Source organism: Podarcis vaucheri (assembly GCF_965113315.1).
Source record: "Podarcis vaucheri genome assembly, chromosome: 10".
Lineage (NCBI taxonomy): Eukaryota > Metazoa > Chordata > Lepidosauria > Squamata > Lacertidae > Podarcis > Podarcis vaucheri.
Genome location: NC_138748.1, coordinates 20,628,010 through 20,643,814, shown reverse-complemented (window position 1 = coordinate 20,643,814; position 15,805 = coordinate 20,628,010). Strand labels below are relative to the sequence as shown.

At 41.4% G+C, this 15,805-nt stretch overlaps 1 protein-coding gene across 1 annotated transcript in view; it reads left to right on the top strand.

The window, feature by feature from the left end:
* Positions 1 to 15,805, top strand: part of LOC309541727 (uncharacterized protein) — a 49,769-nt gene that overhangs the window by 29,855 nt on the left and 4,109 nt on the right. The window contains exons 5-10 of the mRNA XM_082239929.1: positions 3,014 to 3,148; positions 5,236 to 5,324; positions 5,989 to 6,078; positions 8,160 to 8,278; positions 11,387 to 11,471; positions 11,809 to 12,052. Of these exons, the coding sequence (XP_082096055.1) occupies positions 3,014 to 3,148; positions 5,236 to 5,324; positions 5,989 to 6,073 (309 nt within the window). The 3' untranslated portion in view covers positions 6,074 to 6,078; positions 8,160 to 8,278; positions 11,387 to 11,471; positions 11,809 to 12,052. The remainder of the gene's footprint in view (positions 1 to 3,013; positions 3,149 to 5,235; positions 5,325 to 5,988; positions 6,079 to 8,159; positions 8,279 to 11,386; positions 11,472 to 11,808; positions 12,053 to 15,805) is intronic.

The following is a 15,805-nucleotide window of genomic DNA, read 5'->3' as shown; positions in this document are numbered from 1 at the left end:
CAAAAGTTATGCAAATAGATGAATCCTTGCTATATTCTCTTAGTAAAATTCAGCATTAAAATTATTAAACTTTCACTCAGAGTGAACATAGTATTTTAATAGAATAGCCAAAGAAAAAAAAAGCTGTTCCTTCTTACTCTATAAATTGCTTTATGTTTTAACACACTGCAAATTAGGACTTTAAGTAAAGCTTCATTTTTCTTTTTTCTATATGCAAGGTTTGTTTAAGGTAGGTTGGGTTTTTAAAAAAAAATTGAAGTAAGGCATGTTTTTCTTTCAGTATTACATTATGCTAGCTAAGAAAGATAATGATATATATTTGATTTGACATTTTAATGACTGTGCAATTCTAGCCATGTCTACTCAGAAGTAAATCCTATTGCTTTCAATAGGGCTTATTCCTGGGTATGTGGGAATAGGCGACTTCCGTCTGAATTAGAGTATGTCCAGACCAGAAGGCCATGGACTTTGGCATCCAGATAAAACTTAATAACAGCTCATAGGATGAGGCCTACATACTGGTGTGTAGACACACAACCCATTGAGATGTTTTTGTCCTTGGATACTCGTTTTTTCCACTGCTTGCCAGTACTGTGTTGATCACACCTTCCCCATAGCAGGCAAAACATTTGTGAACATTTGGTGATATCACAGCAGCTCAGCCAATAAGATTCAAATGTGGCAGGCAGGCAAACAGCAGATAGTTACCACCTTCATATTTTATGTAGGACTTTTGGTGTTGTTTAGTCATGTCTGACTCTTCATGACCCCATGGGCCAGAGCACACCAGGCACTCCTGTCTTCTACTGCCTCCTGCAGTTTTGTCAAACTCAAGTTGGTAGCTTCGAGAACACTGTCCAACCATCTCGTCCTCTGTTGTCCCCTTCTCCTTGTGCCCTCCATCTTTCCAAACATCAGGGTCTTTTCCAGAGAGTCTTCTCTTCTCATGAGGTGGCCAAAGTACTGGAGCCTCAGCTTCAGGATTTGTCCTTCCAGTGGAGAGGTTTGATCTTCTTGTAGCCCATGGGACTCTCAAGAGTCTCCTCCAGCACCATAATTCAAAAACATCAATTCTTCGGTGATCAGCCTTCTTTATAGTCCAGCTCTCACTTCCATACATCACTACTGGGAAAACCATAGCTTTAACTATACGACCCTTTGTTGGCAAGGTGATGTCTCCACTTTTTAAGATGCTGTCTAGGTTTGTCGTCGCTTTTCTCCCAAAAAAGCAGGCATATTTTAATTTCGTGACTTCTGTCACCATCTGCGGTGATCATGGAGCCCAAGAAAGTAAAATCTCTCACTGCCTTCATTTCTCCCCCTTCTATTTGCCAGGAGGTGATGGGGCCAGTGGCCATGATCTTAGTTTTTTTGATGTTGAGCTTCAGACCATATTTTGCGCTCTCCTCTTTTACCCTGATTAAAAGGTTCTTTAATTCCTCCTCACTTTCTGCCATCAAGGTTGTGTCATCTGCATATCTGAGGTTGTTGATTTTTCTTCCAGAAATCTTAATTCCGGCTTGGGATTCATCCAACCCAGCCTTTCGCATGATGAATTCTGCATATAAGTTAAATAAGCAGGGAGACAATATACAGCCTTGTCGTACTCCTTTCCCCATTTTGAAGCAATAGTTGTTCCATAATGTCGGACTAAATATGCTAATGAAAAGTGAGGTTTGGGGGGGGGCGTGTTGTGCTACTCATAGAAGTTGCTTTGCAGGAGGCATCGTTTCCTAAAAGTATTCTCCATTATACCTTTTGCTTGTCGCTTCTCCTTCCTTTCCACCCAACCGGTGGAAGAAAACTGCAGCACCGGTCGGTTGTGATACAGCTTCTTGCTGTATCAAGACACACTTTGGTACATAACAAAGCTGCTCAAAGAAAAAGACACACACATATCCAAACCCATTTTTCTCTTCTACTTTTATTTTTAACCTTTTTTAAAAAATAGAAAATTGGCTGACCACGGATTTATGAATTAGCAAGTCCATTATAATGATGAATGGAAATTACCATTTAAAACCTGAATCATTCATCAGGTTTTATCATTCATCGCTATGTGTCAGGTGACATAAGAATACATGAATACTTGTCATCTTAGTATTTCCTACCTGATAGTTAAACTTGCATGAACTTTAGACTTTCGTACCAAGTGCTGGCTAATATAAATTAAAAAACAACAACACCCTAATATAAAGTAATTTTACATATAGTTTCAAAGGAGTAAAAGGGAACATGTAGAAGACAATGTCAATAAGGGGGGGAAAGAAGCATTCTTCCCACCCACAGACAAAAGAATCACAGAAGTCTCTTGTTTTTTTTTTCAAAATAGAAAGTCCTGTTGAGTATATGGTATCCCTAGACCACTTTTATGGTTGAGGACTTTTACTGCCAGATTGATCTGTTCACCATCTTTCAGCGGGCCCCCACTGACAACAAAATATTCCATAAATGTTCCTTCTAGGTTTCTGAAATGAGCAAACACACCATATTCCAAGTGATAAGGATTTTGAGAGAAAAGCTAGCCTCCAAGATGATAGCTCGATGACATCCCACCCACGTTCAAATAAGATTTCTACTGTAGGCTTAGCAGTTCATAAACTGAAGCCAACTTTCAGAGAGATCATTTAAATTGTGAAATGCTACCCAAAGACTGAGAAAGAAAAGACTGTATATTAATCTTGGCAGCAGATGGCAATTCTAGATCCAGAAGCTCAATGGTGTTGAGCTGAATGGAACATAACAAGTCTGTTATCCTAACAAAATGCAGCCTTCGTCTCTCAGAGGGCTAGAAATGCCCTCTCAGTATATGCATCCAATCACAGAAGAACATAAAGAGACAGTTAAACTGAGTAATGTTGCATAACTAAATGGCGAGATTTTCAAGTGGAATATAAAAACTGAAAGTATTGTTTTAATCAAAGATCTGATGGGCTTGTCAGTGCTTCATTATCCTGATGCAGTGTGTGGCCCCCCCCCATTTTTCGTCTTCCAAATACTAATGTTTCTGCAGAAACATGTAGGCCCCAATCCTGCTTCTTCAGCAAGGCCTGATGAGCTTCCTCATAAGACTTCATCCCAACCCTCCACTCCCAACTGGATATGCCAGCGTGCTGGATACACCGCAATGCAGTCACAGCACGTGAAGGTGATCCCACTTTGAAGGATCCCTCTCTAATGGTTTTCCATTATATTTTTAGAAATATCAGCCACGTAGCCTGATACTACTATTATTTTTAATTGTGTGTGAGGCTATTTTTGCTACTATTTTGCGGGGAAAGCTTTATTAAATATTTTTCTGCTCTTTCAAATTGAATTTGTGCTATTACAGTGGTACCTCGGGTTAAGTACTTAATTCATTCAGGAGGTCCGTTCTTAGCCTGAAACTCTTCTTAACCTGAAGCACCACTTTAGCTAATGGGGCCTCCCGCTGCTGCCGCGCCACCGGAGCACAATTTCTGTTCTCATCCTGAAGCAATGTTCTTAACCCGAGGTACTATTTCTGGGTTAGCGGAGTCTGTAACCTGAAGCGTATGTAACCTGAGGTACCACTGTAATTTGATTTTCCACCACCATCACCACCATTTTCTTCTTTGCCTCATTACAAACCACCTAAAGACCACTTCCAAACCACTGTTGCTCAAGAAGAGCCATGAGCTGGTAGCCAGTAGTTGAGACAAAAGCAGGACATTCTGGGATCCAATCAGAAACCAGGATGGCTTCTGTAAATCTGGGACTGTCCCTGAAAAATAGGGACACTCGGAGGGTCTGCATCTTGGTGCAATGATAGTGCATTAGTGGTGGGTTTATTTTGTTCTAGTTTGTTCTATCATGCTTCCCCTGTGATAACAGGTTATTGCTCTCCGGAGGGTCTGTAACACAACAAAAGTGTTACACAATGGAACTCATAGCTATGCTGCTCAAGTTGCACATGTTCATGTCACTGTATTACCTGCTAGCTCCAATCCTACGATAACAGGTTACTGCCAAATATTACGCTCACAGGATTGAGCCAAAATATGTAATTCTGTGTTGGCCAAAATGCCAAAACGCCATGATCAAGTAGCTTTTTCAGTCTAAAGCCAATTACACTCTACAGTTCTGTACTACTCAACATCACTGTGAAAACCCTGGCTATATTATGCCAGCTGATACAGCTGCTAACCCCTTACTAACACAGCGTTCTGGGTTCCTTTGTGCTGCCTAGTTCTTGCATCCCATTCTAAACATTTATATCCTTGAAACACTAAAAGAGAACACATGAGTGACTCATATTTCTCCTTTTGCATTTCCACTGCATCCCATTTTGTTCCCATTTTGCAAGTTACAGCATGGCCTGTGCTTATTGTGGTAATGTTGGTCTAGGGCAAAAATGTGAGAAACTGAAGCTTTAGATCAGATGCTTTTATATATATATTAAACATGTCACCCATTACCTTTTCAATGAAAATAGAAACCAAAAGGACATAACGTTTGGGTGTACCTAGCCTAGGAAAAGCTTAGCAAGGTAACCAGGTAAGGATTTGTGTTCAACCCTCTCTAACAGGGTTGAAAACCTTGAATAGCAGCATTTAGCATAATACAGGCTCAAATAAGCAAACTGATCTTCATTGATGTGTCAAACTGGAGACCCGCATCTTCCAAAAACTGCCTCTGTATGTCAGCATGTGAAGCTGATCTTTCCCAGCTGATGCTGGATTCAAGTTTCTTGGAAGCATTTTTGGTGGAGATGTGCCAAAAAACCTTAAAAAATAAATCAGTTGCAGTAGAACAGGACAATCCCCCAAAGCTCAGAGGTAGGGTGAGTGTTTTGATACATGCATTACTAATTAACTGTGAAAAGTTTTGAACAGGCCCAATCTCTCTCTCTCTCTCTCTCTGTGTGTGTGTGTGTGTGTGAGAGAGAGAGAGAGAGAGAGAGAGAGAAAGAGAGAGAGAGAGAAAGAGAGAGAGAGAGAGAGAGAGAAGTGCAATAGCTACCTTTTATTTGAAAGGTCATAAACGGGTAGAAAAACAATTCCAACCCATGAAGTTAACCATACCACAATTTTGGAATATAACCTTTCGGTATCCCCCCTCCCTCCCCTCCCCCCTCCTTTTTTTACAAGATGTGATGCTTCATGTCAAAGACAGTATTCCATATCATAACTCATTTGACATAACTTCAGGTGATGCAAATTTTTTATAACACTTGTTTCTCCTTTTACCCCTCCTCCAATATATTTCTTTTTCCAGACAATAATGACTTCAACCTGGAAAAAGGCTTACGGCTCAGTCAGAACTAGCCTAAATCTAACCTTCAGTTTGGAGTCTTGGATAATGAGGTAAAATATGTATTATTCACTCGACTACCTTTGGACTCAAATGACAAAAGGGAGTGAATATTCCAGGCCCAACACATTCTTAGTTTAGGAATCTCAAGAGACATTTTGCAACTGTGCTATTGCAGCTTGATTTTTGGACAGTGAGGAAGAAATAATGATACTTTTCATGGATTTTAAAAGGTGTTTCTGTGGCTCTCTGGCAGCCTTAAACAAGTCTTAGCACTGGTAAATAAATGAACTGTTAAGCCACTTTAACATCTGAAAAATAAGCTGCAGGTCCATTATCATCCGAACATGTTTCACTCTTCCCAGTGTCAAATCTCTAGGCTGTAATTCTGAGGTAAGGTGAGTTTTCATTTCAACCTTTTCAAGTAGCTCCTTACAGAGCACGAAATGAAAGAAAACAGTTAATCTTAAACAAAAGAATATAAATAAATGCCACATGAGTGTTCTCGTGAATTAGTTTTGCTAATGCTAATTAGAATGCTCATTTGTCCAGAAAAAACCCCCCATGGCAGATGACTTTTGTTTGCAGTTGGATTTATCGCAAAGCATAATATGACAATCGTATACACTAGAATCTAGTTTACTAGCCATTGCAATATCTGGATAATCTTCTAGTTCCAGTTATAAATACACCACTCTTTTTTGCTTCTTCTTTCAGAGAAAAATGTCTGTCAAATACAAGTGTGGATACATGCTGGACTTCCCTACTGCTGTTGAATTCACAGCTGAGCAAAGTGAGGTAGCCTAGGTAATGTTGTGTAGGCAGGGCAATGTCGCACATCAATAGAAGCCTCTTAAGTGCTTGTCAGGTGTAAATCAATGTCATCATTGACATGGGGAAGGACCTTTGCAGAAATGCAATAGCTGTCCTGTTCAAAGGAACCCTTAACACCTCCTTTGTTGACCCAACCCATGCCCCAAATGAACAGCCCTTGCTTGTTTTCTACAAGGCACATCCACACATGACATGCGTACAGTAGGGCTGAGTGTAAGGGCTTGTCCACACTGGAACAAAATGTGAACTCCAGGCCAGGGCTGTCCCAGACATTTCCCACTTTAAATAAGAACACACACCCTGCCCCGATTCAGATTTCCAGGGATCGAAAGTCCCCATGTTTTAAGGCAGGGGGATCTGGGACAATAATGGGATGGGGAGCATGTCACATAGCTGTCAACATTTCCCTTTTTTAAAGGGAAATTCCCTTATTCCGAATAGGATTCCTCACAAGAAAAGAGAAAAGTTGACAGCTATGATGTCATGTTAACGGGGAGGCAGGGAAATGCAAACCCCACATTTTGCTCTGGTGTGGACAAGCCCTAAGAGTCAAATTACAAACAGGTCTAAGAAACACCTGTTTTCAGAACAAGTGGGTATGGAAAAGATGATGTGAAATGGAGAGAAGCAGAGAGAAGAGTTGCCTAAGCCTACCCCCCCCCCTGCTTCTCATTACAAATCACAGTCTTGGGAACCCATCTGGGAGAAGCAGTTGGGAGCAGAGAAGTGGCTGGTGGAAAAGGGATCCTTCTGACACTTTCCTGCTCCATGTTGTCCCTTTTTGTGGAAAAGAAGTTACTGGGGAGTTGTTAAGCATGTTTGAATGCATTGCCTAGTCTGATCTTCTCTTACGCTGTTGTACCATCCAAGTTTGATAACGTACAAAAGGCTGGTTAAAGGGGTCAGTTGCAGATAATAAGTCAAAGACTGCTTTGAATCAGAGGTTTTCAGAACAGAACAAGTTACCACCTTCCCACAAATATGCCATCATAGGCATGCACAGCACATCAGAGTGTTCACCCAGGGAATTTTTTTATTTAAAGGCAAACATTTATTGAATACATACTCATACTCAACCATAAAGGACATTGTTTTCATTCACCAAACAAACTAAAGAAACTCCCTGCCCTATACTTTGTTGGTTTCCATGGTTTGGCTGCCCACGTATAGGACTCTGAGGGATTTCTGAAAGCCCTTGATCAGATAAAGGTAAACACGTGTCCTGTTCGCAAAATGCTGCAAGACAATCTTTTTCGAAGATGTGAGAATTCTTACTGCTTTGAATAAATGTACACAGAAGGATGTGACTCTTCCAAAAGCATAAAAGGGAAAACACCCTTGTAAATAATGCCAGCTATATACTGTCCATCAAAAGGATGTTTTAAGAGAAGAGGGGTTTAAACTGCAGAACCGAACACGGCCAGTTTGGAAAGGTTAACTTTGCTCGGCTAAGGTGATCCCTTCGGTGGTGGGTACTATTACTAAGATTCCGTAGTTATCCTCCGCACTGAATAAAAAAAAAATATTCATGCCTTTAGGGGTTGTAGGGTCCTTGCTGTGATTTACATAACTTGCTGTCAGCTGGCATGGCAGACACCAATTATAGGGAACTTTGGAAAGGCGCTACCTGTAGCTCTCAGTGGAAGCCATGTTTCTGTTGTATTAAATCTGTACAGAAATGACAGTGGGGGGAAAGGAGAAAAATAAATGGTGCTGTGAATGTTACAAGTAAACCTTTGGGAACAACAATGTAAGTAGGAGAGTGATACAGATAATGCGGTTTTGCTTAGTGTAGCACTGAATACCCAAAGTCAGGAAAATGGAAATAGAACACACACACACACGACTATATATAATAGTCACTCTGCAATGTCAACTGTGCCAAGTAAATCCCTAGAAAGCTTAAATGAATGTTACAATTTTGCTTAGAATGGAAAATAGGTTTGACTGGTCAGGTAATAAATTAACAAAAAAATAAGTTAGTTACAGGAGTCTTATAATTGCTAGGCATGTTGCAATAAGACACTGAATAGAAATTAATTTCACCCATGCAGATCTTAGAGCGGGGAACCAGGGCCCCCCAACTACTCATGGACTTGACACCTGATCATGGATCTACTTTCCAAGGAGCAGCCACTACCTGCTAGATCCATAGCCACATTTTCAGATCCAGGTATCTTTTCTTCTCCCCTGCCTTGCTTCAGTCCATTGGCGCCATAAGCCAGTCCATTGGCTCATAAGACAATAAGTTGCTGAGTCCTTCCTCTGTTCCCTGAATAGTGCCATCAAGACCATGGCAATGAGGCAGAAAGCTCTTCCCAGTATATTGTTATGAGTTTGTGGATTCCAGACACACATAATTCCTTGGTTTAGTAAGTGTTAGAATTTAATCAATTATTGGAGAGTTAAACTGGAAGTCAGACTCTTAATAGCTGGACTCGGCTTCCTGAGTTCAGGAGATTTCCTGAGAGATGGGCCATTAACAGAGAAAAACACAGGGAGATGGGCCATTAGCAAAGCAATGTCTGTACCAGCTGGCAAATGGGTGGATCCCCTCCTGAGCTCTTGGATGGTTAGCATATAGAAATCAGAGTGGAGAACTTTAGGATCTCAGTTGGGGATGATATGGACTGGAGGAAAATAGTTGCAGTTGGTGGAATGCGGCAAGCTGGAGAGAGGATGCATATTTTTGAATCCAAGGCGGCTGTGGCTATGGGAGAAGCAAGAAGCTTTTATGGGTGTCAATGCTGTAAACATCATATGCTCTGGTTGTATATATGTGTAAATAAACCATATATCATAAAGACACCCGAAGCTCCACTGTGCCTCATTCCCAAAGGAAACACGAACCCTGAGTAAGAACACTGAAACATTGCACCACTTGGAAATTGGGGTGGCATGTAACAATATCGTTCTAGACTCCTGCTTCAGGTTTATTGTTACAGCTGATAGGAAATAGTTCATTGTACTTCTAAAATTATTGCCTGCCAGAGCTCTAGCCACACTCCTCACTCTTCTGAGGACTGCTTCATCTTTACTTTTCACCTTCTTTGGCCTACAATATCTCATTGCATCCACTGGTTTTCTCGGTGTCTTCAGTACATTTTAATTCTACTGAAAAACTACAGAGGCACAGTACTTTTACCCAGAGTGTTTGGCCCCTTTATACCCAGCAGATCAACTAACTGTTTAAATAGAAAACTGGAGTTCTCCCTGACCTTGGAAAAGGCTGGAGAAATCTATTCTGATCTCCTCCCCGCCCCGCTCCATGTTTATGAACGAGTCCTGGTGAGCTTTGCAGTCTAGGAGAACTAGAGGCAAATAATTTTATAGAGTGTTTTTGCATATATTATTAAGATTCAAGCCCTGATTCTCTCCCCCCCCCCACAAGAAAACATTATAAATAGTGTCTCAAAAACCTGTGATATCCACTTTGTTAAGTGTTGGGTTCAAGAGATTAAGGGCAATGACTGGCATATAGTTCACTTTTATTTCCATCTCGCTGCAACCTCACATCGCTATACATCTGTTTTGTTGATTCAGAAGAGCACTTGAGCGCCTTTACAGTTGATTTTGACAAGTGCTACAATTTGATATGGGTAGATAATTCTTGCTGAGATGATTTCGAAGTACAGAAATTATAATTTTGAGTAGATATTACCTTTCTTTATGATCAGAAATTTCATGTAATATACTGTGCACTTAAGCATCTTAATCACATTTTTTCTCCCTCTCTCTTTTTTATAAAAAAAAACATTACATTATTTTCATCTAATCGAGCAAAGTATTGCAAATTAAAATATTGTTCCAAATATATCTGGGTCCCCTCCCCCTTCCTCCTGCTTGGTGAAGAAGATCCTTTAAAGAAGAACAACAAAAAAGGAACATTAAAAATGTTCATTCCTAACCTTCTCTTCAAAACTATTTGGTTTGGGATTTAATTAAACAGTAAGACATGACAGACTGTACAGGAGGGCTCATTAATGCACACCTTGGGTGCAGTTCACCTCCTGCTTCTTGCACAGCTGAGGTGTGGATTAATCAGCGCTACCCCTTGGCCCAGAGCATTTATTGTGATTATAAAATGACCACTTGGAAAAAAAATAAAACAAAATGTTCTAACGCCAGGAAAGATCATCCATCATGCCTGATGATTAGGAGTTAAGAGCAACATTAAAAGGAAGGGGGGGAGCTGTTCATGTTTTATGCAGTGGTGCAAACAGAGTTTTCCTCATGTTTGGAAGAACTTTATGGTTCTTCAAAAGCTTTTTTTGTTCAGTGGCAAAGCATAATCAAAGATGTAACAGGACAGCTTTGCATTAGATAGTGGTAGTATAGCGTATTCATCCAGAGTAGATGTGATGGGAGAAGCCACATTTGTTTAATCATGTGCTCATCCCATTTATATATAAAGCTGACAGTGGGACTTATGCAGGTTCTTGTTTGTTTATATGGCTCTGGGCAACTATGCCTACAGGACTGCCTTTCCCCTATATGAACCTGCCCAGACCTAAGACCATCATCTGAGGGCCTCCTCTGCAGTAGTTCCCTTTTTATAAAGTGCTCTCCCAAGGGAGGCCCGACTGGTGCTAACCTTGTAATGAAATGACAAGTGTCATGCAAAGGTGGTTTTTTGGGTGCCACACAAAAGTGTTTTTTGTTTCTCCGGGCACTGGGTAGCACAACACGATACTGTACAGCTAAATCTGTTTTTACTATGATTTCAGCATTGCAATTTTTTACTTTGGTTGTAAATAGCTTCAGGACTTTTGTGTATGTTTGTGTGGAAAGCAATGTATACATATTCACCCACCCTTAAAAGGTAAAGGGACCCCTGACCATTAGGTCCAGTCATGACTGACTCTGGGGTTGCGGCGCTCATCTCGCTTTATTGGCCGAGGGAGTACAGCTTCCGGGTCATGTGGCCAGCATGACTAAGCCACTTCTGGTGAACCAGAGCAGCGCACGGAAACGCCGTTTACCTTCCTGCCAGAGCGGTACCTATTTATCTACTTGCACTTTGACGTGCTTTCGAACTGCTAGTTTGGCAGGAGCAGGGACCGAGTGACGGGAGGTCGCCCCGTCGCGGTGATTCGAACTGCCGACCTTCTGATTCAGCAAGCCCTAGGCTCTGTGGTTTAACCCACAGCGCCACCCATGTACCTGTCACCCACCCTTACTCCGCTGAAAAATATTGGGAAATAGAACCAGTAGCAACAGTTCTCAGCTATATTGACCGAGTGGAAAGGAGGCAGCTTGATAATTACCTGTGTGTCAGCAGACTTGATCGGAGGCTCCAGATGTTCCTTCCAGAGGACCATGGAAACTGATCCATTTGAAAAAGAGAGAACTCAGCTTCGAGATTTGTAAGTTGAAAACTAGTAAAGTTCCCAGCTGTTGGTGCACCGCCGCCGCTGCCCCACACCACAAATTTTTCTCTCAAGAGGAATATAGCCCAAAGCTCAGAAAATGCTAAAAGGGACTTGTAGTAAAAGCTGCTCAATTGTGGAGAACTGTTCATGGTCCCCAAAGAGCAGAACAGAGGGAGATAGTAGCTGGAGGGGTGGGAAACAACCATCAAAAGATAACAAAGGAAGGAGAGGGCTCAGAAAGCTGTGGGAATTGCAAGATGGTATGTACCAGGGGGGGGGGGAATTATTAGAGCAGCAGGGTGGAATGGTGTTTTGTTTTTAAAAAATCTAGATCCCAGTCATGCCTCAACAATCAGGATCTGATCGCATAAAGCTAGTGTGGCGTAATGGTTAGATTGTTCCACTATGACCTGGGAGAGACCAGGGTTCGAATCCCTACTCATCCATGAAGCTCACTGCGTGACCTTGGGCCATTCACCATCTCTTAGCCTAACCTACTTCACAGGGTTGTTGTGAGGGTGAAATGGGGAGAAGGAGGACCGTGTACACCACCTTGAGCTCCTTGGGCGATAAAGGTAGTATATAATTTTTTAAAAATATATATTTTAAAAAATTATGGGAAGAGCTCCTCAGTAATGCAAGAAACTGTGTCAGTAAGAAAACTGCAAGCATGAACCAGTGATACTGAAATAAGTTTTAAATACATTGCAAATGACTTTAGCTATACTGTTTAAAATACTTGACATTTATTTATTTATTTTTTAAAAAATATTGATTGAGAATTATTATTATTTTTTTGTCAAAATTTCAGGGGGGAAATGTTAAGACAGTGTATTGTTAATAATGATGATGATAATTATTGATGTTGAATAATAATAATAATAATGTCCCAGAATTGACTTTGCTGGTTCTTTTTCCTCATAAAAGAACTGCACCCTGTGCTTTATTTGCTATTGTTGCTTTTTTTCTGAATGAACATAAAAATGATGAGCCAGCTTTTAGTGATTTATTCTTTTTGCACTGCACTTTGCCTTTTCTACGGAGTTTAGAGTGCATAATTAAAACCATATCACTGATTTGTGTCCAGCTGGATTGTGTGGTGTGTTGTTTTTTTTTACTCGTGTGAATAATTTCCACGCAGATAAATAATCTTGCTGAGGTCCATTGGACTTCCCATAAGCAAGGGCAGCACGGGTAGTTAGTGTTTGTAAGATCAATCTTGGAAATAGCAACGTACAAGCAAAGCAATGCACTGTAACTCATGCCTAGCTATAGATACATAATATATTGCTTTGAACGAAGTCTCCTCTTGTGTTACATTTGTATTCATATATGTCAAAAATGCAACGTTGGTTCTTTTTAAAATAAATTGGAAGCGCTAGTCTATAGTGTATGATTATTTTATTAACTGATAAATCAGCCAGCTCTCAAGGGCATGGGGGAAATAGATTTATTTAATTTACAAATAAACTGTATCCATTCAGCATTTCCTTCCCTTGTTGGAAATGTATGTTGTAGTGTTGCTTGCCACTGAATCCCTTAAGCGGTGCAAGATTCCTGGGGTTCCAGGTTTCCTTTTGGAAATGAGGCACGGCAGACACGGTGGTGTCTTTTTGATATATGGTTTATTTACACATATATGTGCCTACAATGGGGTCCACAGCCTCAGCACCCCAAACGGGTCTTGTTTCCCCCCTAGCCACAAACACACATCAAACATTGCCCTCAAATGCTGCTCTAGACACTCCAGCTTGTTGTTTTTTTACTCCAGGTCACATCACTCCTAAACACTAAACTCTGGCTTTTGTCCTCCTCACTATCTGTGAGCTGAGGTAGGGACGCCACTCATTTGCCATCTCCCACAGAGTCCCTTCCTTTGTTCTCCTTACACCTCTCACCAGGAGGCTAGCCAGGCTATTCCCAAAATTAGAAGCCTCGGTTAGATCTTAAAACTTGCTGGATCCAGGGATTACAAGAGTCTGCCACCCAGTTTAACATCTCAAACCCCAGAACAGTACTAACAACCGCAGGTGCTTACAGATGGTTAAGCATTTTCTCAGATAAAGTAAAGGGTAAAGGGACCCCTAACCATTAGGTCCAGTCGTGACTGACTCTGGGGTTGTGACGCTCATCTCACTTTATTGGCCGAGGGAGCTGGCGTACAGCTTCTGGGTCATGTGGCCAGCATGACTAAGCCGCTTCTGGTGAACCAGAGCAGCACATGGAAACGCCGTTTACCTTCCCGCCAGAGCGGTACCTATTTATCTACTTGCACTTTGATGTGCTTTCAAACTGCTGGGTTGGCAGGAGCAGGAACCGAGCAACGGGAGCTCACCCCGTCGCAGGGATTCGAACCGCCGACCTTTTCTGATCGACAAGTCCTAGGCTCTTTGGTTTAACCCACAGCGCCACCTGCGGTGCTTCTTGACCCTTTTTAAACAATAGCACACAAAATATGAAAGCGGGCACTTAACTGTGAGGGGCTTGAAGCAGTGGCATAGCGTGGGTTGCCAGTGCCTGGGGTAGAGGGCGCATTCAACTGCCTAATGGCATCTGCGTCACTCAGGAGAGTGTCGCTGCAGAGATAATAAAAGAAGAGTTGTCCCTTTGTCTGGAGAGCTCACTTCCTGGTCCGCATGTAGAAGCTGTTTTTAATGGAGCCCAGTGACAAAAGTTTGCAGCTGTATTAAGGCAGTAGCTGGTGTTGAAATTTTGCATCCCTAACAATTTTGCGCCCGGGGCAACCACCCCTGTGCCCCCCCACTACATTAGTGATTAAATTCCTGTGGTCTTATGTTGCAGTTTTGTGCAAACAATGCTGTCAGGTACTATATTCAGTTTCATGATTGGCATACTTGGCCGTTGGCTCTCTGAGTTGTCCCCTCTTTCTCAATAAGGTTTTAAAATGTAGCTATTTTAATGTTGCAAAAGTGGTTAGGGCAAGCGATACCCAGAGCAAGGAGGGTCTGTCAATTACCCAAGCATTCTGCCAGATGATGTCATTGCTCCTAGTCTGGAAAAGTTCCCTCTGTTCCCTCTCCATTGCACCACCGGTTGTTTGACAGAGGCTTTTTTGGATGTGTTCCACCAGGTTTCTAATATACTTAATATGCTAACTTTTAGGAGCATTTCCTCCTTTGTGTGCCTCTTCCATGTGAGGAAGATGTCTGGAAGGTGGCAACACAAGAACAGGCCTTGTCTGTGGTGGCTCCCCATTTGTGGAATGCTTTCCCCAGGGAGGTTTGCCTTGGGCCATCATTAAATAATTTTAAATACCAGGTGGTGCTATTTTCAACCAGGTCTTTGACTGGTTTACATTCTACAGCCTTTTAAATGTGTCTGTGGCAAGGAGGGCTATTGTTTTGATGTTTTGTTATACTAATAACTAACTAACTAACTAAGCAAAGCTCCTCCAAATGTCATTTTCATGTGTCGTTTCCCCCCTGTGACTCTTTAGTTTTTTTTTTAACTTACTGCCTCACATGCTTTTGTAAAAATGCATCTTGAGAAATCCATGTGTATAGATACTTTCTGATTCCATAAGGAGTTGTGTGGTAAATAATTTGATTAATAATGGCCATGATCCAGCCCAGATAAACCACATTTACGTCCCAACACATGCTTATAGTGTCACATACTTCTTCCGAATTTAGAACAACTCTATGCCTCAGATCAGTATTTCTTTGGCTTTATGGATAGGTAGTCACCAACACCTGAGAATTTAGCCAAAGAGTAAATGGGCATTTCATTTCAGTCTATATAGTCCGGTACTCTGCTGAGTTAAGCTTGAGCTACTGTTTGTATTTATCTTGCTAATACAGGTTTGGCTTCATTTGCTAATACATACTAACCGATTTAACGGCCATGCTAACAACATGGGATAAAGATAGTATAAACGATAAATCCTTATACCTCAGTCTGTAAACCATCCTCTAATTGAAGATTATTTCATAAATGATATTTTCGGGAATATAGTTGCTGAAAGCTAGCGTGGGATTTCCTGGATATATCCAGAATAGCAAATGTAGCATAAGTGAGTGGTCTCCCTGTACGTTTGTGGCATAATACTGCATTCAGGCAATGTTCTCCATTGGGCATAAACTGCCCTGTTCTCTGGCAGGAAGGGGGTGTTATTGAAGTCCTTGACTTTGAGGTCTCAATCAGGAAGCATGAGAGAGAGGTGCTTTATGTTTAATACTTCGTTTCCGCCATCCAAAAAGGGAGCCTGCATATCGTCCCTGTGGGAATACATGTTGCTCTCCTCACACTGGGAAATGGAGAAGCCCAGTTAGCATCCAGCTTGTCAGTCTAGGCTCTTGGTTGTTCCT